At 39.4% G+C, this 26,456-nt stretch overlaps 1 protein-coding gene across 1 annotated transcript in view; it reads right to left on the bottom strand.

The window, feature by feature from the left end:
- CHN2 (chimerin 2) overlaps nt 1–26,456 on the bottom strand; it is a 166,711-nt gene that overhangs the window by 90,198 nt on the left and 50,057 nt on the right. Inside the window, exon 2 of the mRNA XM_065665960.1 lies at nt 5,025–5,063. Coding sequence (XP_065522032.1) covers nt 5,025–5,063 — 39 coding nt within the window. The remainder of the gene's footprint in view (nt 1–5,024; nt 5,064–26,456) is intronic.

Below are 26,456 nucleotides of genomic sequence, written 5' to 3'. Positions count from 1 at the left end.
AAATGTAGTAAGATTATTACTACACAAATAAATAATAGTAATAATATATTATATTATATGTGACTCTAAATGTGCAGGATAAGAAAATGTCCCCAAGTAACAAGCATGATTGAGATTGTGAATGGTGGTAATCACAGAAAACATCATGAATGGGAAATGGTTTTCTGGGAAAGATAAAGAATTCAGATTTGGCCATATTAGCTTTAAATTGAAAGACATTAAACTGACAGAAAGACAACCCAGTGGAACTGCTGGAGAGAGATGCAGAACCATTAGACAGAGGGAGAGAAGACAGATTGGGAGCAGGAAGAAATGACTGAGAACCACCAGTGGCTTTGTGGTAAGGGATGCCAAGCAGCTCAAGGAGACAAACAACAGAGAAAAGTCATGGCATACAGCGGCCAAGGGTACCCAGAAATGGCACACATCAAGGCAAGGGTGGCGGAGATAAAACGGCAGTGAAAATGTAGTCAAGAGAAAAATGAGGAAAAGGCAGTACCTCACAGACAAAAGGTGTTAAGGAGGAAAGCAAATGTGACCCTACCAAAAGCTGTGCTCTTCTCTAGAAAGGTTCTCTCCTGTTTCTGCTTCAGATAATTGCTGTATGAAAGCCTGCTAATGGGCTATGAATACAAGTGCAATATTATGGCTAAGGTGACTTCAGAAAAATGTGCCCTACAGCTAAGTTCCACTGAGCATAGACACTTCATTAAATGACCTCATTTTCAGAAGTGCTGAACATCCTGCAGCTCTGCCTGATTTCATTATACACTTTAGCCAAAGTGCTGGGCACTGGCTAACATCGGTGAGACCCCAGCAGGGTCCAGGGGACAGCCAGAAGTTCAGAAAGCCTGGGCCCTTCATTTACTAGCTTAAATGGCAAGCAAGCCTTGCCTTCCTGGCTCCCCCCTTCCACTCCTGAAAACCTTAAACCAGAATCCAATGTATAAAGATACAGTTAACTGAAATAATTAAAAAAACACACTTATTTAGGACAGTGGTAAGCTGTGATCAACATCCGACCCAGTCTATTCCAGCATTTAGAACTGACAGGCAGGTTAGAGACAAACCCACTCTGATCATAAAAAATACGATGCTTGAACATAATGATAAATTATTATTTTAGCCCTGAGAAAATTAACCTTATAAAAAGTCAACTTCATGCAAAAAGAAAATGTATAATTACTGCTTAAGAGAACAGCGTCAGTCTGCGGTAGCATTTTGTTCAACATCAGATGCAAATGAAATGTGCGGTAATACTACACACTAAATCTGAGACCTAAATGCAGCAATATGCTGCAATATTAAAACACAGTAGCATTTAACTGGTCCTTTAACATCTGTATCAGTTTCATCATTCAGGCAGTTTGTCAGACTCCACAGTATCATAATCACCTGGGAACTTAGAAAGTTAACAAAACTTGAATTTATTTTTTAATTTCTAGGGGAGCATTAATTGGAGACGCAAAGTAACCAGTTAGAATACGGATCTCCTGTTCCTGCTAGAGGATGACTCTTGTCTCATGGGATGAATAAAGGAAATTCTACAATCAGTTTTAGAAAGAACTCTCTAATTCTGAAATCTGCTCTATGAAACAAACAGATGATGTACAAAAATGAACACTTACTCCTTTTCTGACAGAGAAGAAGGCCATCACCAATTTCTTCATACTTTTTTCATTCTGCAGTTTGTCAGGAACTCAAGCTTTCTCCATTAACTCACCTATGACTATTGTTCAGTGATGTTCCAGCAGAGAGGAAATATTCGTATCATCACTTTTATAAAGCAGCAAAGAAACATACTGCCTTCTCTCTGGGAACACTTCACACAGTTCCCTAGTTTTTCATCCTCGTCCTCACCTCGGGCATTTATCCATGCGCTGAGCTTGAACAATATGAGCTGTCCTATTTCTGCTGGATTACTCACATGCTTAATTAGGAACCTAAGTGCCTGGCTGAAATACAGCTTTAATTTCTAGCAAAACTGAGTTTCAGACACTGTGCCTATTATTTGGTGAAGGGCAGAAGGCAGAGAAGCTTTGTGAAGAGCTGAAGCGTGGCATCAGCTGATGCTCTGTGCCTTGCCACGTTGCTTCACGCCAGCAAACTGATATTAAATAATGCAAATAAACACTGACGTGGCATTGACATATGATTTGCTTAGCACATGCCAATCTCAGAAGTGGTAAAAGGAGAAAAAGAGTGGTTTTACATCTCTTCAAAACCCAAGCACGTACATGCTGCAGCTGGAAGTCAAAATGACTACACTGTTTCAGCACTCAAACAAATTGCCTGCTCATCACATGAAGCAGGTAAGATCTTTGGTTCTGTTCTAAGAGAGCACTGGAACAGGTTACCCACAAAGCTGGCAGAGGCTCCACCTCTGAAGGTTTTCAGGACTCAGCTGGATAAAGCCATGGCTGTTCTGCTCTGGAGCTGACTGCAGTTGTGCTTTCAGCGGGAAGCTGGATCAGCTCGCTCCAGAAGTCCCTAACAACCCACACGTCCGTGATTTTTATCTTCCTTTCTTTGATACATCAGTGATGGTAAACAGTCAAAATGCTGTTTCATGCAATATTCCTAACACACAGCAGAGTACAAGAATAAATCTGTTATTGGGTATTTATTTGTTGATCTGTCACTCAGGTATAAATGCAATTAAATCCGCTACCTAGAGACTGCTGGCTGCTAGTACCTTTCCAGATTTCTTCCCCAAGTTCCTTCCTGGTAACACAAAATCATTCTTGCCATTTCTTTTGTTCTCTGTGTCACAGGGCTATCAGAAAAAGTCTGAAAAACCTTGTAATCTGTGAAACCTATGCACCTTCTAACAATTCTTCACAAGCGAGTATCTGAATTAGAAGTGTCCGTCTTTTCCAAATACAGCTGAAACAAGCTTGCACATTATGCCAAAGGGTAAGGCTTGGATTCTGAAAGCTGCTCCACTTTGATCGGCATTTGCCCATGGGTATGTGCAACACTTTAGTTGAATATTTTGCCTGCATAAGCAGGAAAATCTGCCTTTGTTTGAGAAGCTACAAGGATTGAAACCTTGATTGTGATGTCAATACAAAGCAACATAGTGCACCTAAATTTATCCAGGACATAAAAAAGAAATCAAAACTATACGCAAAGTGTCTTACTAGTATGTCAAACTTGTGAAGTTACTACCTAAAATACACTGAAAGTAACTGTTAAATAGGCAGCAAACACAAGCTGCTAAGAGTGAAATAATACATTAAAACTGTGATGGGAGAGGACAGTTCGATTACATCATAGACTAATGCTACAGTTGGATGTAACCTCTGTAATTAATTTACCAGATTGGTATTTTCCTAGGAGAGTAAAGAAGCATACGTTACCTAATACTGCAATGAAAAACGCATGTCTGTGGCTTAGCAGTCTCAGCACCAAACCTCTGTAACCTTAAACTATTTTCTGCATTTTGGAGCTGCTTAAATTTTTCCAAGGTCATTCATGCATGGGGTTCAGATGCTGAGGCCATACTTTTTCATTACCACAATATTGGCATCCTACATATATCTGAACAGGAAATTATATATGCATATTCTGTTAGTTCATTCTGGGGTTTTATCTTCTAATTTTAAAAAAGTTTTCTTGGACTATGTGTAAGCTATCAGGCAAAAGTAACCAACTTTTTCACTGCATGCCAGAGATCTCTGCTGCACCAGTGGGGCAACTAAGAGAAGGTGAGTAAAGGCATATGCTATTCCCTGACTTCTCAGCAAAAGCTTCCTTCAAAAGAGGAAACATCTGTCATTTCAAATCCTGGTCTCAGCAGAGTCAATGGGAGCTTTTCCACTGATTTTGAGTAAGCCAGATTTCTCTGCTAAAAAAAACCCGCTCAAGTGCCTGCTTCTTTACAAGTACCCAGCAAAGTACCCTGGAATGGTCCAACTCAAATCAATACACTTTTGCTGACTTTGGACTTACACATTCCAAATATTGCAATAACAACAACAAAAAAAGCCTCTAGAAAACTGTTCTGAGAAGCAATTTTTATAATTTAATGGTATAATCAAATATTGGTTGAAAAAATTCCAGTCCATTTTAAGGCAAAATATCATTCTCGGGTAACATAGAGGTTATGTCTTTGAAGTCAGCATGGCTGTTTAATGTGCATATAAGTGAAGTCAACAAGTTTATTCCAGTCTAAAATTATACATGTGCATGCATGTAACTACTGTGATCCTTGTCTTTTTGTAGTTCCATTTTGGTAATGGCACTGTACTGAATTTGAAGCTGCCCCAATAAAAGAGATGAATTTTGCTTAGGATAGTTCTATATCTGAAAACAGCAACCACCACCACCACCACCCCCAAACCAAAAAACTCAAAACCCAAAGGTACCATTCCATTAAATTTCAAGTAAGGGTTTAAAATAAAATGGTTGAATTTAAAGGCCATCTTTAATAAGGGTTTTAAAAGCCTATGTTTTGCCTTAGATCTATGCAACTTTACTAGAAAACACATTTGGAACAAAGCAAAAAGCATAAAATATACACTTCTGCACTGCAGTCTATGTAAATGATTTTTCTAAAAGCAGACAGGAAGGTTCAAAGAACTGATAGTGGTGTCTCCAGCTTCTAAACCACCACTTCAAAAACTGGCCTCTACTGCGAGGGATCAAAAATATTATTATTATCTTAGAGCAATCTGGTGACCCACGTCAAAAGACAAGTATACTCAAGCCTGACCTTTAGTAAACACATGAAGCATTAACCTCTACCTCTGGAATCCTTCCTGAAAATCTCAGCAGAGAAACCATGAAACCCAGGATCTGAACATTTGTAAGGCAACCCAGAGAGTCTGGCACTCATAATCCTGTTGTACTCGCTCCACAGAGAATCAGAAAAGCTCAGGTTTTGCTGCTGTCTCATACAGTAACTTCTACAACCACCTAGTACATTTATGTCTTTTTTTTCCTAAACAAAGAAAGGGAAAAGACCTAACAGTGACACCTTGCTAAGGTACCAAGGTTATTAAAAATTCTTGTATACTCACAGTATGATTTCCATATTGGAGGCTGGTATTCTTCAGCATCTGAAATAGAAGTAAAAAGAAGGAAAGAAATCAGTCAACTGGCCACTGGGTCAAAGTGTCAGCATGCATTTTTCTGCTGAGAGACCTCAGCTTGTCAGCAAAATTCACATTTCTTTCCCAAGAGACATGCTAGCTCATTTACAGTACGGTTTCCTATGTGAGAGAAGAATATAATCTTCAACTGCGGATGCATTGTGCTTTTTCCAAATTATTCAAATGTACCATGAATTAATTTCTTACCAATTTGCATAGAGATTCCTGACTCACCAGTATTTTTAAAATAATTAGCTAGACTAGTAAATACATTATTTATTTACTTTTCTTGGCACAATAAACCAACAAATCACTACTGCTTTTCAATCGGGCTTTTAACCCCACTGTTAAGATTTTAGAATGAGCATCAATGAATAACATATGCCTTAGCTAAAAAGATGCTCAGCTCAGGCTGGACTCCAATGCACAGAACCAACAGTTCCAAAACCAAGATTCAGTTACACATCTTGAGCCCACTAGACTATGTAATTGGCATATTTTCCAGAAACTGCATCAGCAAAAATACTAATAAAAAAGTTATCAAAGACTGCAAACCCTGCAATTGGAAACAGACAATTACTGCCCATATCAGTTGAAGGGGCACAAAGGGAGCTGGTGTCTTCTGTTAGTGTAAGAGTTGTATGATGCTCATTGGCAATTTTTTTTGCAGAGGGAATAGAGCTTCTGTGTTTAAAAGTGTAAGTTTCTGGGGCCTCAGCTAACTCCCCCTTTCCACAAGTTAAAAGCTCAGCAAGCAAAGGGGTTTCCAGGCTGGGAAGCAGACAGGCTCAGCTGGAGGGCATGGTGAGTGTATGATCCTGCTCCACAGGGAGGTTCTTCCAGCTCTCTGCAACAAAGGCTGCTGCTTCAACTTCCAGAAATCACAGCAGAGGCCAAGCTTGAGCAGCAGGAGTTAAAGTTACCATACACCAGCCACAAAGGGTGGGGTACTGGGTACTAGTTTGGCTCTGAACTGCCATGTTGCCAAACACTTTGAAGAGTCATTTATGGGGGTTATGTCATTAACCTCCGAATACTGTGCAAGTTAATTAAGGTGTTTGGTATTTACTGAAATTCTACTTAAGTTATGCTAATGTAATTCAATTATAGTTGCATGGTTCATGCTCCTTGTCTATTTATATACACACAACCACTTTAAATATATCCCTGCGAAAGTCTGTTTACTACGAATGTTAATCAGTAACTACCATCTACCACTTTTAACTCAATTGTTTTAAAGGAGGGTAAATCACGCAATGGTCACACTTACTGCCTGGAATAATATCCTGTGACACTTTGCAAATATGTTGATTGGGAAACCCATTCAATGCCAGTTTCAACTGTACCCACTTCACAACTTTGGCAAAATGCAAAGCACTCCCAGACTGACAGAGTTATACTGTAGTGTGGCAATCCAACAGTAATTAGCTTGAAAGTTCATTATACAGAAGGATTATTTTAAATTATATGAAGCTATTCATGAGACCAGTGAAATTTATTCATGCAAAAGCTGACTAATTTTTTTCTCCTCTCACGTTATAATTGTAATATACTACTTTTTTTCTCCCTATACATCTGTTGCTCCACATATATTTACCGTAGCACCATAATATTGTGTATTAAATTCCTCTGTTACACTTCTGCAAGAGAATTTCTGGATTTGCTTGTTCACAATATATTTTTCTAATAGGAGAAACATTGATATAATGCAAATATCCAATTATCTACACTCGTGACTTCAGAAAAGGAAATAATAGCGAGAGAAACAATTCAAATCCAACAGGTATCAGTTGTTGCTTTAGTCTTCCAAATTATTTAGAAAGAGCACAGTAAATTGAACAGCAAAAGCTGATCTACAAGTGGCTATAAAGTGCTTCATTAACTTGAGAAAAATTGGTAGTGTGGAAACACTGCAGCCTAGGTGGAGAACAATCACCCAGGAAATAGTCATAATATGAAACCCCCAATGACTGTGTTAGATCTGTCACGGTTATGAATCTGTCAGCCCAGGAAAGAACAGACAAAACAATTCCTCAATAGTTAAAACCATTCTTAAGGGCAGCACACTTCAAGGAAAACCATGGGTCACTGGCTCCACATTCACCATGCAACCTCCTCTGCAATCCCTTCAGCTGATAACATGTCCCTAAATGACAGGGAGCAAAAACCCATAGAGGTAATAGTATTAATATTGTTTATTGTCAAGCTAACATGCCTGACATTTGATTGCATCCATTTGTAGGGTAATAAGGAACCACTAGTCTAAGTACAACCTGGAGACAGAGGTCATGCTTAAGGATCAGGGAGATGTTTAATGGAGCCCTGATACAGACCTCTTACTCCTTGTGGAAGGAGGCCACTGGGCCTGTCTACACATGGGACATGTACAGTCGAAGATGCCATTCTACATGGCTGTTGGCATGGAAATTAGCCTCAGGACAGCAATTACGATGTCTGAGTCACCACAGAAATACATTGACTCTCCTCTTTGAATGATACAATCTTAAGACTCCCTAACTAGACCAGATTAGACTAAACTTCAGCCCTTCTTAAATCAGAGGTCACATAAGACAAATCCTACTTTAGCAGACTGGTTTACTACTATTTGCCATTTTCTAAGACTTTCATTCTGCTCCTTTTTTTATTAGTCCTCTCTTGTTATAAGGTAGCTCTACTCATTAAATCATACTCCACTCTCCATCACAAGGTTTAATACAGCAGGTTCACAGAAGTTGCCAACAATAGTTTGGGTGGTTGGATAAGTTACTACGCGACAGTTGAACTCCCACAGCTTCTGCTTTCATTCCTGCACACGGCAATGGTCTCAGACCTCAGTTTTGAGGCCGCTTTGCAAAAATCAATCAATCAATTAGCCAATGAATCAGTCAGACTTGGCAAAAATGACAAACGTCCACAATTGATCTCTCATTAAATGATATTCCTACCATGAACTTTGATCATAATACCTATCACAACTGTGATTGGCAGCATGGGAAAAAGGGTTCACTGAAGTACTCTCAGGTGATATGACAGGGTCTCTTCAATTGCTGTTTTCTTGAAGGGTTCACGCTTTTGTCAGTGACTTCCTGTCTAAATGCAGAAACTGAGACAGCTGAGGTTGAAAGCAGTTGTCAAAGGAGAAATTCAGAGCCCAAAATCAGTATTAGTTCTGAAAAACTAAACAAAATGTCCAAGGACATCTATGAAACACCTTTCTGAGTCTAGAGAGACCTGCTGTAAAAGAATTACAGAATGTCTAGTTTAGGTCTTTTATATTGTTTTGACTCTTACCAATACTGTATCAGAAATGACCTTCCAAAAAGGAGTACTCACTGGAAAGGGAAGAACTGGCAAAAAAACATGACAGACTTCCACAAATAGAGTACAGGTGATCTTGCTAATTGAAAGCTTTGAAACATACAAGTTGAGAAGGTTAGTATTTATTAGACAAAAAAAGGAACTAGAAATTAGTTGTGTGCTCAACAGAAAGGCACAAGGAATGGTGAATGCTGACTCTTGGGTAATATTACAGCTACCAGAAGGTTTCTCACTGCATGCATAGTTGACATGAAAAGATACTGGAGAAAAATGTCAAGCCAACTGGAACTGGAAAGTGGGAGTAAGGAAAAGCAGGTTAGCTCTTCACTTTATTTGCTTTACTCTTCACAGACTAGAGAGGATGAAAAGCATTTTAGGAATAAAATATTTTCATAAAGCTGATGGAGCACAGTAAAGCTGAATAAGTATAAAAAGACTACAGTAAAGGGAGTATGAAAAGCTGGCAAAGATTTAAGCATCCAGATAAAAAGTAAAACTACATAAGATATTTTTTTAAAGAAACATGATGACAGAAGACAGCACCTCTGTAAATAATGGACAGTAAATGGTTAATGCATTACTCAGCGAAATTCTTAAGCAATTTCTAAGAAATAGGCTTGCATTAATTATATAGTAAGTGAAGTTATCCATGGACTTCAAAGTTTGTTCTTCACTGTGCCTGGCACTGTACCAAAGTGACACCTTTCTGGATGTAGTTGTGAAAGACACTGGAATGACTAAATTGCTTTTTACTACTTCCTTGTACTTTGTGAAGATGATGATGTAATGCCAATGCCTGTTGTTCTGATAACACTGACCTAGCTAAAGCAGGTCTAGTAAGACATCAACTAAGATAAAACTTTGACTTTTCTCACTACCAAGACCGCTAAGAGGAAAAAAGAAACTGTTTTACAGGAAGGATCACAAATTATGTCATGTGAATCAAATATTTCTGACTTATAAATGGCATTTCTGATTATAAGTGGAACAGTAACAACTATACATACTGTACCTATATGCCATGCCCAGTTCTAGGTATTCTAAGAAGTATTAATGATTTCTGTTCTAGGAGAGACTTATGTGGACTAGTAGCAGGACAGCTACCAAAGGGGGACCACCATTCTTTGCCAATTTCTTCATAGCCACTGTGAAAGAGGAAAAGATTTTTTTGGGTTTTTTGCCTTTGTTCTTTCTAAAGGTTTCTAAAATCTATTCTGCAGTTCACCTTGGAAGAACTGCCACAGTTAGGATGTTTTGCCACCATTGTCTGAAGTTCACACTTCCTTTCCAGTAACAACTAATTTTAAAACTATGACCTACATGTGCAAGAAAAGACACTTGTGTGTGAGGAAGAGCCAGTTGGCTTACTGGCAGTGTGCAGATAAATAATACACCGGATGAACAACCCTAGTTACTAACTTTTTTATCTTCTATTGTTATTTTCAGGACCAAGACTAATAATTATTAGTATTTGAATGGCTTTTGTATATTTCCTTTAAAGATATTTTTCACAGTTTTACTATATACGCTTTCATATTTTTAGCTTTGCTTCCAAAATATTTAAGTATATTATTAATTCAAATTTTTATTGTTTTATATATAATTACATATATAACAATAACATATAACTGTTGAGTAAAAGGACATGTGAAAGATGAAGTGTTTGTACTCTTTAGGCATATATAATATTCTTATATTTTTCTTCATACAGCCAGAATTACAGTATACAATTGACGATAATGGGAACAGACATCACAAAATCACAAAATGGCTGAGGTTGAAGGGCACCTCTGGAAGTTACCCGGTCCAATCTCCCTGCTCAAGCAGGGTCACCTACAGCAGGCTGCCCAGGACCATGTCCGAGTGGTTTCTGAGTATCTCCAAGGATGGAGACTCCATAACCTCCAAGGGCAACCTGAGTCAGTGCTCAGTCACCCTCACAGCAAGGAAGTGTTTCCTGATTGTCATGGTTTAAACCCAACCACAAACCTCGTTCACTCACTCCCCCCACTTCTTGCCCTCCCCCTGCTCCTGGAGGGACGGAGAGGAGAATCAAAAAGAATGCAACTCCCACGGGTTGAGATAAGAACAGTTTAGTAACTAAGGTATAACACAAACCACTACTGCTACCACCAATAATAATAATGATGAAGGAAATAACAAGAGGAAAGAATACAACACCTCAACACCAGCCGACCAATAACTCGCCCCACTCCCCCCAGCCGAGCACCGACCGATACCTCCTCCAACCCTGCAGTCCCAACCCTTCCGGGTCACTCCGTTACATCCTGGGCATGACGTGCTGTGGTATGGAATACCTCTTTGGTCAGTTTGGGTCAGGTGTCCTGTCTCTACTTCCTCCCGGCCTCCCCTCCTCCCTGGCAGAGCAGGAGGCTCAGAAAGTCCTTGGCCAGACCAAACATTTGAGCAGCAACTGAAAACATCGGCGTTATCAGCACTGTTCCCAGGCCAAAAGATCAAAACACAGCACTGTACTAGCTCCTAAGAAGGAGAAAAATGACTGCTGCTGCTGAACCCAGGACACTGATGTTCAGACAGAGCCTCCTGTGTTTCATTTTTGTGCCCATTGCCATTGGCCATGTCACTGGGCACAGCCTAGCTCTGTCTTCTTTGCATCTTCTCTTCAGCTATTTACACGCTTTGGTAAGGCTTCCCTGAGCTCTCTCATCTCAAGGCTGAACAGTCCAAGCTCTCACAGCCTTTCTTCATAGGAGAGATGCTTCAATCCCTGTATCACCTTAGTGGCCCTTTGCAGGACTCTTTCCAGCACGTCCATACCTTTTGTACTGAGTAGCCCAGAAGTGGGCACAGAACTCTAGGTATGGCCTCATGAATGCTGAGTAGAGGGTATGGATCACCTCCCTCATCCTGCTGGCAACACTCCTCCTAATGCAAAGATACTATCATCCTTCTTTGAGGGAAGGGCACACTGCTGGCTCATCTGCAGCTTGGTGTACATCAGGGCCCCCAGGTCCTTTCCTGACAAGCCATTTTCTAGCTGGGTGGTCCTCAGCATATATTAGTGTACGGAGATTAGAGTGAAAGAATAATAAGGGGGCTTCTTTGATAAGGTCAGTTCTACTTCAACACATTAAACATCGCTGCATTATTTAATTTCCACTCTGTGCTTAAAACTTATCAATTATAGAAGCTCATTTTCATTTTATCTGAACCCCTAATGGCTAATCTCGTGGATGGAGAAGGGCTATTTTCATTTATTTTGCCCTGTCACCAATTAATACATATGCATACACAGCTATCTCATGTTGCAGTCATTTTGCAAACTGTTTGAAACAGTCACTTTTTTCTAGGTTTGATTGTCACTTGGTATTATGTGTTTGGGCGTTATGATTACTACTACTACATAAAGTAACTGTCCTCACAGGCACATCTGACTACACTTTGAGAAAGAACACTCTTATTTTTTAAGTCGCAAATAATCAAACTGTCAGATGAGCACCTCTCTCTAACTCCTGAAAAGTCACTGCTCTTTTGAAGAGCAAAATTAATTCTCTTGCAGATAATAATTAGAGATGAAGCTGTTGAAACATTTCAGTGTGTCAAAAGCACTGTTTAATGTTTCATTCAGAGCGCACAGTTGCCCACGGAGGAGCCTGTAGTTGCCAGCTCTGTTGCTGAACTTTCCCATCATCGGTACAGGGACAGCTAAAATATGGAATGAGAATTCAGCTCTTGTTTTAATGAGACACTTCAACTTTCAGCATAAGGCACAGAAATGAAATGATCAAGTTGTTTATTTGCAACACAGTTTATAATTGGTGTATTAATTCAGATGATGGGTGCTTCCCACTACACTGTTCTCTTTTTAAAAAAAAAACAACCCTGCAATATTGTGTAATTTAAAATGTCAAAAAATGCTCACAAAAGGGTTGGAGTTCTCTCCTGCACAGCAATTAGACTGAAACAGTAAGCTTTTAATAACCACAATATAAATTGACAGCTACTTTGTATCTTTTGCTTTTGCCTACCATAAACTTTCTATTAGAAGCCACTGGTGTAAAGGTAGCTCATTTAGTCTGTTCTACAGATCAGAGCCTTTCCAAATTACACTCTCTCCCACTTTTGCTTCAGATTTCAAAACACTATCTTTCCACTATTAGGCAGGTGGTCAGTCCACACATACTGGCAGTTTGCTACAGTGCAGATGAAAGACCATGCAAATAGGTAAATCTAGTAATTTAGAAGAATTACCAGGTATCAAATAAAATAAGTCTGTGAAATAAGTGAATTATTAGGGACCTCCTCCAACAGATCACAGGAGACATGAATCATTTGAATCCATTGCTAAACTTCTAGAATAAAACCTGAAGGACCCATGTTCTGCAGTTCGTAAGTGCTGTTCAGCCAGCTATGACCATCCATTTGGAGCAATATCACACTTAATTAATAAACCTGCCTATTTTGCACAGATTTAAAAGTGTTGGAAGTATTGTTCAAAATTTAGAAATGTAAAGAAGGAATAACAGGGCTCTTAATAGCAATAGGAGAAGTGTAAGAGGTAAAAGGTATTTTGCACAATTCCAGTTTTAGAAGTCTCTTTAGGAGACTAGACTTTCTTAGGGCTACGGTGTGGGGCTCAAGAAATGGAATTAAACAGGCTCTTCCAATGAGCAAAGAACATGACAGGTGTCTAAGCAAGCTGATGCAGATATTCCTAATGCTTGACATATTTCCTGGGGACTATGTAAGGTTTCATAGTGCGTACAGGTATTCCCACTGCCTAATCTTAGGCAGTTAAGTCCTTTTTAGTGCTGAATCCCACTGAATCTATTTGATCTTGGATGGCATTTAAAAGCCCCCATGATTTAGGTGCTTTGAAACATTTTATTCATGGAACAACAAGGAAGAATTTCTTCATGCAAGTCATTAAAGGTTTACGTCTAAAAACTAGAAAAGTAGACAATGAAAAAAAGCCTCCCTTATGTTTAATTGCCAAAAATCTGTTTAAATTAATAGCTGCCATTAAATTTAATCTGGTCACTAAAAATTACACCCCAATGCTTGTTATCATTCTCCATTTTAAAGCCAATGTCAGTGTAATTAAAATGTAACAGTTATTTTCACATTTTCGTGTTTTAGATCTATAAAGCTGAAGTATCGAGACATTAAAATGGCACAATCAGGGCTCTGCATGACTGAGAAAATGACATTTCTTTGGTAGGAATAAACACACGACATAAATTAAATCGCATCACATTAGCAGACCTCCTATCTTATACAGATATACTTTAGCTTCTAACTAAGGACCAGTTAGTTCCTGGCTAAAAATCAAGACCAGATAATCAGCTGGCACAGAAGAGAATAGCTCAGCTATTTTATCACTGTGCAGAATGTGGCAATGCATTTCCAGTCATTTACTTATTGCATCCTAATCCCCTCCCTTAAACCTCCAGCCAGTGATCCCTGTGCTCAGTGGAGCAGTCCAGGCATTGTATGAAAAAGCATGGGACTGAAATAACCATAATAATGCCAAAAAAATATGGCATTAAAAGGGTCACCATGAAGTATTTCAATTGGAGCATTTATGATGAAGCAGAGTCAGCACATTCCCTGTTCCAGAAATGCACTCACACACTGACATGATGCCCGTTTATCTGGCTTGTCAAAGGAGCCAGCACATTCCCTGAAAACTTATAAACCTTCAGCAAAATCCAAATCATTGCTTTTGGTAACTCTGTTATTTTTGACATGTGTCATTTTATCATCCCTCTAAGTAATGGCACAAGTTTTTTTGACTATCCAAGGGTATGGCGTGGTCCTAGTCCTGCAGTTGACTACGGAGGCTGTTCTACAGCTTCTCAGAGATCACTTCGATCTTCCCTATCTAGCCCCATTTTTGCTCTTCTCTGGTTATAGAAATAGAAGTACTCTTGAAGGCTGAAACTGTAGCCTAACTGAAACAAGTGGAAACCCAGTAGGTCATCTCAGTCACCATGTGATTCAGATAATTTACATTGATAACTTCCAAAAATCACAAAATGTGTTGTACTCAGCACAGGGGCTACTCACATACACTGGGGACCTTACTGAACTCTGCAGCCTAAACACAATTTCAAGCCTCAGACATAAGAGATGAGAACTACTCTGCCATCCAGCGCAAGCATAATGACCTGCAGGAGAATAGAAGTTTAGCAAATAATTAGACCTTTCTTTGGCTTCCTTTACAGGTCTGTAGTATTGCTGCAGTATTTGCTTCTATACATTAAAACATGAAAAACAGGAAAAACACCACCCACCTGCAAAACATATTCATCATTCCCACAGCTCTCTGATAAAACTCTGAATAATCAGGGCTCTCCTAGGATAAGAGACAATACTCTATCTGTGTACTTCCTCTATTACAAAACCATGTTATTTTTCTTTTAATTACCTTCTTTGGTGAACAGTTTTAAGTGTGTAAATTGCATTCCATGCCAACTGAATTATTATTTTACGTGAAGTTCCTTGGATCTTCAGTTTATCTCTTTTTAAAAGTTAGTTTTGATATCAGCTATATCAGAGTGACCCACTTTCTGTTTAACTCTGTTGTACAAATGGACAAACATTTTGCAAGCATCTTCTATGATACCACCACCCACCATTTAACTGCTCCCCAGCTATTGTTGTTCCTACAGCTGTTGTTTTGGTTCTAAAATTTGGTTCTATAATGATATGTTTATGCTGACAAGATTATGTCTTGTAATGCCTTATGCCTATGTAACTACACTTCCCTCCTTGCAATCTTAGCAATAAAAGAGTTACTACCAGTTTATAAAATCACCAGAAAACCATCATGGACTATTTCTCCTCAGAAGAATACGGTTTGTGTATTGTTTCCTTACTCAGGAGGAATTTTAATTGCCCAGTGGAAGTCTGTAATTCTTCCAAGAGCTTTTTACTGCAGCCTAACGCTTTTACAGTTGATAATGAGTTCCTACAGTACCATATATTTGCAAAATACCATGTATGACACTATAAAACTTAAAATACACTAATGTCTTCCACAAGCTTTATCAAACTAACCAACAGGGCTGTGAAAAATAACCCGATGCTTGGGCATGTGTGACAACTTCACTTTGCAACTGGCAACGTTGATGGCATTTTCCCTAGAGAACCACTGGTTAATGGCATGTCATATGAGGCAAATCCCATGGATCTCTAATACTTTCATCATCAAAACAAATCCAAACCAGTGCTCATAGGACAGCTGTACAAGTGCCTCCAGTGGCACTGAGTGGGAGGACAGAATTTAGCCACACTAAGGTGTAGAGGAAAAGTGACTACAGCCTGGCTAATATCCTGATTTCCTACTCTGCAATTTTTAAAGATGCATACAACACAATAATAACACGTTTAAGTGTCTCATAACACACAAAGCTTCTGTATGTGTGGTAGGTAAATCAAATACAGTGAAAGCAGTAATCCCCATGTAAACATGGATTTTGCTTCTATATTATCAGATAGAGGCTGTTTTTTCTTACATAAATCACAAAGGAAGTGGAAAGCTCACTTTTTTCCTGTAACTTTTCTGGAATTGTTTTTCACCCTTGTAGAAATCACAGGTTTGTTTCTTACCCTACTTATCTTGCAGATACACTCAGAATACAGTCAAGCCAGTATTTAAAAGCTCATCCATCAGATCACTGACCAAACAATCGGTATGTTAAGGAAAAAATACCATCTTCCTAAGAGTTATTTTTAAAGATACACACAGGTGCCAGAATTTTGAACAAACCCTCTAACTCATTCCACTAAAACACTTTGTGTAAGGTCAATTAATTATGAATAAGCCTATGGTTTTGGCACAATAATATTTAATACATTTCATGGCAGAGACACAGAGAAAAGAAGCAACAGTCATCAAAAGCTTAGCAAATACATTTGCTTTAAGTTTCCAGCAGTTAAATAATAACCAATATTCTGCACAATATCAGTAAGCAAGTACAGTTTTTACTGTGATTTATACTCTGAATAACAAACAGTTTAGACATCAGATATGCTGATCTTTTTCTGTGGGCTAAAACCAGCAAATCTTTATGACCTAGCACAGCCTCCTCTTTAAACAGCAAATGAGTCAATTCTTTAAATGCTGTGACATAATCATGGCCTTGACAATGAAACCTGACTAAAAGCACTGCAGAATTATAGGAGCCATTTAATTCCTGTGCCTCAGTTCACAGGGCATGTATGGAGGTACCAGCATGCTGGCGGATCAATAACTATGGACAGAAAATAAAAGCTTTTCATCAATTGCTTCCTAGTAATGAATCCAAGGAGAGCTTTGTTCCTCTGATAACATACTAGTCTTCATCTAACAAAACAAAGCTCATGTTCAAGTAAAAAATGACTCCCAAAGAAAGAACGTGTGTCTACATGCTCAGAGACTCAAAACTGACTAATGTTACTCCGGAACACAGAGAAGGAAGAACAAAACAACTTCAAGCCTTTCCTCTGGAAAGATCTGGCAAATCTCCAAAGCTATATGATCCAATTTTTTTAGGCTAAAGGGAAGGGTTGCTGCTGAGCAAGAACTGCAAGTCTCAGTAGCAATCACCACTCTTCAGTTCTGCTCCCATCTTGGAAGACACAAAAGCTGTGTAAAAAGATGAGCTAATGCTCTCATTTCCAAACCATCAGAACTAGGATGGATACATCACCTTGTAAAGACATTGATCCACGTGAAACATTTGTTTAAGGTTTTCCTGCTTTTCCAATATGTACAGGAAAGTCAGAGCTTGTCAGATCATTCTAGTAGCTACACCTCCTAAAACATAGGTTTTCTTGAGAATCCTGAGGCTGAGATTGCTGGTTGTCTGTGGGTTTATTGGCAACACTTAAGGTTTGTATCTAATGACTAAGCCAGTGTGCTGCACTACAAGCCACCCCCAATAAAGCCGAGTTCTTGCCAAGTTTTTGCTTCATTTCATCAACATTATTTTATGCTCACAGAGAGACAGTGAGCAACTGTGTCAGCTTCGTACCTCAGGAACTATAAAAATATTCAACAATTATGAAGTATACACTTATTTTAAACACTTTGCTTGTGCTTGTTATTTTCAAGAATAGTTGAAGGTAAACCAGGCTGAGGGATTAAATATACTTGCTTATGACAGCAGAAAATAGACCTGAATATTAAAAAGAAACACATCTCGGAAGGCAAGCACAGTGAAACTTAAATCCAATTTGTAAGATAAAAGCTTAACCGGACCACTTACTATTGCCATCTGATAGCATTCAATATAGCTTGAAGTTCATTAATATGCTAGCTAATGCAAGTACAGTGCATGTATACAAAATTAATTCTATTAATTTCTACATTTGAAAAATCTACTGAAAGAGGAGGAGAATAATTATAAGGCAGTCTTACCCATCTGTGGAAAAGGCACAGCAAAACCAGTCTAAACCTCAGAAGAATAATTATCCCATGAGACTCCCACCTCCTGGGAGTGCCCATTATTGTGTTAGGAGAACATGAAACTGACAGCTATTCAGAAAGACCTCCAGAGCAATTTTGGCTTAGCTCTACTGCTTATCTTACCTTGTCATTGCTTTAGAATATATACAGGCTTCCAGCTAACTTACCAATATTATATTTTATTTTATTTTTAAGTGAGCACTAAATGCTTCTTTCACAGCATATACTTTGCCTAACAGACCAAATGTTGGAAAAATGCTTATGAATCTTAAATAAAAGGCTATTCAAGTTTAAACAGTTTTATAGAGTAATAATATTTCATTTAGATCTGCCTACTAACTGCTGATTGTTTAGTTAGATTAGGTGGAACTCCAAATGAGGCAGAAGCAAAGCATTTTATTGTCATTAAATATTCACATTATGGCAGCATTTAGAACCCAAAATCAGGTTTGGTGTTATGTCCAACTGCTAACAAGTACAGTTTAAAAATAAAACACAGCAGTTGCTGACCTGAAAGTGCTTGTGATTATAGTGTGCGGCAAGCATCCAACAGATAAAAGGCAAAGCAAAAGGGTAGCAGGAGGGCTATCCATGTCAGAGTCATAAGTACCAGTCACAGCATCCTCCCAGCTATTAAGAGAACAGTTTCATCTGAATGCTGTACAAAGATAGCTAGAAAACAGAAGAAGATGGTATGAAAAAGAAATGAAGCAAATTTTAAAACCATGGAGAATCACTAAAAGACACTAGGGATAAATTCAGCTGATTTATTAATACATTAGGAAGCTTTGCTTGTAAATGTTGAGAAAATTGGTGGAGATTTAGTTCCTTCTGAGAGCATAAGAAAAACCAACCTCAATATATTTACGTTACATTTTTACTGAAGTGACACATCACATAAAGAATAACATTATTCTAGATCAAAGTTTTGTAATAACTTATTTCTACCAAAGAGTGAATTATTCTAAAGCAAACTGCAGCTCACCCTGAGCATATCCTTCCTTGCTTAAGCTGCACCAGAGAACAGCACCTGACTTAACTACAGTTTCAAAGATACGCCTATATCCTTTTGCTCAGCAGTTTGTTTTCAGTGCATCATTTTATCCAATGCCAATTTGCTTTCACCACTGCTGTGTGAAGTCTGGTCTAAAGTCCCCAAGTGGTAAACATTTTCAATAGAGAAATGCTTCTTTTCTGAAACTAATTTATTGTCTAGAAGAATCACATTTCCTCCCAGCTTCTTGCTCATTAGGGTCCAAAACTCAGTCCCCACTGAAGTGAGGAGGCCAGATTTGAGAGCAGTCATGTGTATCTGATGAAGTCCACAATACACACGATTGGTGCCATTAGACAGTGAAATTCAGGAGAATGCCAAGTTCTGCTGCAGACAATTTACGATGACATAACCCTTGGCTAAAAGGAGCTGTGAAATGTGAGCTTCCATCTAACCACCCAGCGGCCGTGCACAAAAGCACTGACAAAAAAATCAACGTGAGGTTGTGCTTCATGATCATTAGCTGCAAATCACACCTCCCCAAGAAATGCATTGCAGGTGCTTTTAATATAGCAGGAGAGCTCTGTACAAGTGCTAATGTCAAAACACTCACTTGAAAATGCTCCGTTGGTTTTATAACAATGGAAGGGATGACTGATTAGGTGTCAGAATGGTTTGATGCCAGCTCTGAAGAAAGCCTTGCAGCTCTTACAATTTCACTTAAAATAGGTTCAACTTTAACTTACAGTGTCCTTCAAAGTACAGGTGTCTTTTTGCACCAGATCCAGCTGGGATTTCATAGCTGTTCCCTGACTGCTGCTGCTGTAAAGGAGTGTTAGCCTAGCAGGCATACTACTTTTTGCATATCCTAGACTGGTGCGCTACATTCCTGTACCACTTATTCTGCATCTAAATGACTATCTTTATTGTCTTCTAACAATAGCTGACAAATACTTGCACGGTTTACTTAAGAAGGGCTACAAAATATGTATTAGCTTTAGAATATCAAAAAGTGAAGAAAGACAAGGAGCTACTGGAGAGGGTCCAGTGGAGGCCACAGGGATGATCGGGGTCTTGAGCATCTCTCTTACAAGGAGAGACTGTGGAAGCTGGGCCTGTTTAGTCTAGAGAAGAAGAGACTGAGAAGGGATCTCATTAATGCAGATCAATATCCCAAAGGTGATATTGATGTCAGGAGGATAGTGCCACACTCTTTCTGTGGTGACCAGTGGCAGGATGAAGAGCAATGGCCATAAACTAAATCACAAGAAGTTTCACCTCACCATGAGGAAGAACTTCTTTACACTGAGGGCGGCAGAGCACTGGAACAGGCTGCCCAGGGGGGTTGTGCAGTCTCCTTCTCTGGAGGCATTCAAAACCCACCAGAACACGTTCCTCCGTAATCTGCTCTAGGTGGCCCTGCCTTGGCAAGGGGATTGGACTGGATGATCTCCAGATCAACCGTAATGATTCTGTGATTCTGTGAGTGTAAATGGGACTAAAGTAGCATAATCAGCACTAATGAAATACCACCTAGGAGGTAAAAAATGAAGGCAGTCTACAACAGAGTGAAACCCCCATGATATTCTAATTCAATAAAGATTTTTATATCTGAGTGTGCCAAACATTGATTTATTAAGCTTACAATTGCTTCATTGATTTCAGTAGGGTGGGAGTGATTTATTTCAGCCAGCGAGCTGTCCAGAATTATATATAAGCATCATAGGTTCGAAATCCGAGTGGCATGGTGTTAACAGCTCAGTACCAATGATTAGAATGTATTCTACATTAAAGTATCAAGAACTTATGTTTATCAATTATTATAATTTTATTCATGCACCATACAACAGTAGACAGAGCCAGACACTCTGATTAATCCCTTACAGCCCAGAACTCTTGCCACTGAAAAGGCACTCAATCTTGGCAGCCATGACCAGATCTACAGAAGTATTCTCCTATGACAGAATTTACATGAACTGCTAATTCAGTAAAGATTAAAATGACCTACAGAGCTACAGAAATATATTCCCCAGACTACCCTGGATGAACACAGATTCTGACCATCACCAAAGTAAGTATTTAACTTCATCTTAAGTATTTACTTAATGATGAAGAAAAGGCACTAGAAAAAAACTCTTTAAAAGCTAAGCTAAAAACCTACCAAAATCTGAGGCTAGAAGCAGTATCAAACACTTTTTAACTAGGATCCATTTTAAGTCCAGTTCCTTCATCCATAAATATTGTGAAGATAACCTTATTTCAGAACTGAAACCTGAATCTTTACCTATATGAAAGTAAAACACAGATGCTCTGACACAGCTCAGGGACATACTGGTAGAGAACACTGACATCTGAAAATGATAAAGGATGGTTTTGAAATTAAAGGACAATACTGAAAAGTCAGACATTGAGTTTAATTTCTAACTCTTCCAAATGCTCCCTGTTTTACTCTCCATCCCTGTAAGAGGGAGAAAAGCATCACAGTCTTTCTCCCAGCCTCTCTGAGCTTTCCTGGGGATGGAGCCACCTTGCCCTGAACTTTGTGCAGCCGCAGAATCTCAGTTCAAAACTGACCTTTAGACATCATCATAAAATGAACTACAAATACTTCTGCTGCCTCAAATAACAGAGCACATTTCAAAACCAAGTAGCCCTGTGTGCTGGAACAAAGCAGATACAGGGTAGGAAGACAAAGAGACAGAAGTAAACAAATCCAATCTTCAGTGCAAAGTTCAGTGGAGTACAGATTTCCAATCCAACAAAAACTGCCCTGTAGTGCTGCAGTGCTCTAACAGGGGACACAGAAATTAGTGGTAGCTGTTGAGAGCACCTCTGAAGAAGGGTATGGGGAAGAAAACTGCTGTTGCATTTTGAGTCTCAGGAGCTTTCCTTCAACATTTCCAAACAGAGATCTCTGTAGCAGGCAGTGGAAGCTGAATTCCTGCCCTCCACTGTGATTTCAGCTGCAACCCCTCCATGGAGAAGGAACTATGAAGCTATACCGTGTGCGGCAGGAAAACAAGAAGAAACTTAAGTGGCTGTGCTTGCACTTGGTGGCATGTCCCAAAAAGTGATGGCTCCACACCTATCCCAAAGCAAGGAGGCTAAGCAGGAGAGAAGGAAAGCAGCCAAGAAAGCAGCCGGCCTTAATTCCCTGCCCTCACTGTGGCCCCTGTGAGAAGAGCTGCTTGCCCAAGCAGGCTGGCAGCATGCTGGCAGAGCACAGCCCCAGCAATCTGCTGGATCATACCTGCACCTACCAGCTACCCTCTAACCCAGTGCTTTAATGTGGTTGCTGCTCTCTCACACTACCTGTTTCGGACAAAAAGAGCAGGTCAGGTCAGGTCAGACAAACCTGCTATTGAATGTTTTATCTTGGCGGTTGTTTATTGCTTTCTTTATTTTGAGTAGTGCAATGGTGCCTCGGCGGGCACTGCTGCCTCTCCGGCTCATCCCATAAATGCTTCTGCATGCTGGACTAGTCTCATCTCACCACCTGCTTCTGAGGGCCTTCAGTTCTGACCGCTGAGGTGTTTTCAGCCAGCAGCTTCACTACATCAAACAGTTATTATCACTCTGAGCACTCTTTTCATTAGCCAAACATTTCTCTCCACTCTTATAAGTTGAAACCACCACTTCTACTTAATAGAATAGCAATTAACTTGAAATACTTGGCTTTTTACTGCAATGCATCACTCTTTCACAGTCTGATATGCTAATAAAAATTGTATGCTAACATAATGTATAAAATATCATCTCTGATTTCAAACCAAACCAAAATTTATTGGCTCCAACAGTGCAATACTGATCTACGCAATGAATATTAATGCATTAACATATGTAGCGGAGTCTTATGCCATTGGGGAACTAAATCAAAGCGGAGCAGACCATACAGTGCATGGGAGAAAGTCTGTTTTTCTGTTTCATTAGAATTTCAGTTCTACTCAAACCTGAATGTAGCTCCAGACTGAAAAGTAAACCTGAAATGTTAAGGTATTTTTTGCTACATGGCAGCTCTCATACTCCATATACCATTCCTCCAACCCACTAGTAAACAAATTAATTGGCAATCTTGCCAACAAAAATCCCAAGTTATTTTACTTCTTCTAAGGCATCATTAGCAATTATAGGATGCTGGCAGGACAAATTATGCTCTCAGTTATATCTCTACAACCCACCTCTCTCCTGCTTATGCTCTTAATCCTTACCCAGCTCCACTGAAAATGCAAATCTTTACAATTATGACTGTAGGGATAATGGTACATCACCATTGCAGTAAAAATGCCCATTTACCTCAATGGTGCTTAAACCCCAAGCCTTACACTGCATGGATAAACATAAATTAACTGCAACATTTAAATGTTTAAGCTACTATTGAGCAACCACAGCCAGCAAACAGCTCTGCTAGACTTCAGAGAGCTACACCCATCCATTTCATGCGAAAAAGGAAGCTGATGCAATGCAAGATGACATGAGAAAGTGATGACTGATTTAGCTCCTCATGAATAACAAAGTACTCCCTAAGTCGGCAAAGAAGCAGATAAGTGCAGGAAGTAACTGAAGTACTGAGACAAAAGTTACCAGAGGAAAAAGAAAATAAAAAAAAGGAAAAAGAGAAGAAAATTCCAAGTATGGTGGGACAAATGGAATTATCCAGGAAAAAAAAACAAATTTCAAACAGCTGTACAGTTCAGGTGTCTCTTCCAGTTTCAAGTTGTGTACTCTTCTTTTTCCTGTTCAAACTGGACTAGGCCATGTTTGCCTCACCCACTTCCAGAAGCTATTGCTATATATTCAATTCCAGCTCTATTCATTATTCATTTACCAATTTGGAATTTCATCTTGCAAACAAGCCGTTATTGAAAATCTTTGGAGAAGTGTCTCTTGTGACCTTTGAGATGGCTTCTTAAAAGAAACATAATTCTGAAATACAATTGTGCAGCAGACCTTGCACACTGATGTCTCACTGAGTAAACTGAATTAAGGTCAAAGTCAACCGCTCTTTTGTTACTTTGTTGTACTAGAAACTAACCCAGAAATAAGCTATTTCAGCTTGAATAAGAAATATTATTAATGAAATAGCAGGCATGTGTGCTGCCATTAATGCATTACAAAACAAACAGATGCGCTGAAAGTTTGATTTGAAAAAGCTTTCACAGCATTATTTATTTATCCATCCTATCGACAAATTCCACTGGCTAATAAAATGTACTAGACATTCACTTGAACTAAATATGTATAAGAGAAAGTTTAAAGTATCAAGATATAAAAGTCATAATAACAAAAAAGTGCAATAGCAAAGGAAGACCAAATGCCCATTTCCCCCAACATGTTATTTCCAACAATGACCAACAACACTGGCTCAGGGGAAGAGTTTGAGAGGACAACCAAGCCGAAGGAGGTTCCTTCCCACATAGCACCATCAGAGCTACATCGTACTTATTGACTCTGGAGTGCTTTGGACATAAACAATCCTATGGCATACATTAGGACTCGCAAGGAATAACCACAGGGAAAGTCTTACACACAAATTGCTTTTTCTTAACTATAAAATACAGAATGCAGCCAGCTGCCATTATTTGGTCTCTGAAGTGAAAAATACGCAAGCTGCAGACAGGTTCACATCCTATATTTCAATTTTATGACACTTTAACTGCACTGAATTCAAAAGCAGTAACACTGTAGTATAACTGTAAAAACATTACGTTGAACCAGAGCAATTCTTCTGAACAACATGGCATTTTACACCAGTATCCTAATACAGTACATATTTATAATAGAGTGCCTGGTGAGATAAATTAGTCATACTGTAAATAGCCATCAGGGATATGGAAGGTAATAGCTTCTCATGACCTGCTACATGTGTACAAAAGCAGGTGACTGAAATGATGTAAATATTAAGATGGTATCTCTAGCAGGCACTCCTCTGCCCTGGAGGGAGAGCGATGGAAACACTGTCAGTGCAATTTCAGCTTCCCTGTGCTGGGGGAAGCTGGAAGATGCAAGCTTCAGATACATATCCTCTCCAAGTAGTTCTGCTGGTTAAAAAGGCAACAGAGAAGGAACTAAGTGTTTGGTCACTAGGGGATAACATCAGGAAGGTCAAAAGCCAGCTACAGCTTAATTAGCCAGCTATACAAAGGGAAACAAGAAGAGCTTCTGCAAGCAATGCCAGCAGCAAAAGGAAGTTCAGTTAAAATGCAGGTCCAGAGATCAATGGGACACACAACCCACTGACAGGCAGTTTGGAAAGGACTGCTTCCAGAACTCTGCATGTAACTCTACAGTTTGGGAAAAGGATGGGCAGTTGACAATTGGGAAGTAACTGCGTAGGGACTCATCATTAAAACTACATGTATTTATTCAATTACCCAGGGCTGGATGGGATTCATCCAAGGGTGCCAAAGAGTTGGCTAATGTGATTATGTAGCCATTATGTATGAAAAAATGCATGCAAACAGGGTAGGTCCCCAGCAGTTGGAAAAATGCTGATATGCTTCTTTTGGGAAAGGCAAGAAGGAGGACCAAGAGAGGGAGCCAGGCCAGTCCCTGGACAGGACAGGTGTCCTGGTTTCATCTGTAACAGTTATTTTAATCCTTCCCAGTGGCTGGTGCAGTGCTGTGTTTGGTTTTAGTCTGAGAACAATGCTGACAACACACTGATGTTTTAGTTGTTGCTCAGTAGTGCTTACCCTGATCAAGGGTCCCTCTTACTCTGCTAATGAGGAGGGGCACAAGAAGCCAGGAGGAAGCAGAGACAGGACACACGATCCAAACTAGCCAAAGGGGTATTCCATAACACAGCACATCATGCCCTGTATAGAAACTGGGAGGAGTTACCTGGAAGGCCCATATCGCTGCTCAGGTTGGGCTGGGTATCAGCTCATTGGTGGTGAGCAATTGTATTGTGCCTCACTTGTGTTTATTGTTGGGTTTTTTTTCTTTCCCCTTTCAGTTTTATATTCTCTCCCCTTGTTATTTCCCTTATGATTACTATTAGTAGTAGTAGTACTTTTATATTATACTTTAGTTATTGGACTGTTCTTATCTCAACCCATGGGGTTTACATTCTTTTGATTCTCCTCTCCATCCTGCCTGAAATGGGAGGGAAGGCAGGGGGCTGGAGGGTGGGTGAGCAAATGGCTGCACAGTTCTGAGTTACCACCTGAGCTTAAACCATGACAGCAGGGAACATGGTCCTTGGAGTTCACTTCTAGACACATGAAGGACAAGAAGACAATCAAATCCAGTGCCTGATTGAGCTGACTGCTCTAACAAAATTACCTGCTATGTGGATGAGGAGAGAGAGATGGATGCAGTATTCCTTGACTTACTGGGGTTTTTGACACTGTGACCCTCTCATACTCATTTGCGAGTTGAGGAAGTAAGAGCTAGAAGAACAGGCTCTTAGGTCAGTTGAAAATTGGGTGGTTGGATTGCCAGTTCTGAAGGCTGATACTCAATGGCTGTATAACTGCTTTCCAGATGGCAATGAGTAGAGTACCCCAAAAATCAATAGCGAGCTGATATTGCTCATTACCTTCATCAGCTATTTGAGTGATAAGACAGACCCCTCAGCAACTTTGTGGGCAATAGTTAATTACCATTTAGC

The sequence above is a fragment of the Lathamus discolor genome, chromosome 2 (genome assembly GCF_037157495.1).
Source record: "Lathamus discolor isolate bLatDis1 chromosome 2, bLatDis1.hap1, whole genome shotgun sequence".
Lineage (NCBI taxonomy): Eukaryota > Metazoa > Chordata > Aves > Psittaciformes > Psittacidae > Lathamus > Lathamus discolor.
Note: the sequence above shows the minus strand (reverse complement) of the source record. Positions and strands in the feature narration are given on the sequence as shown.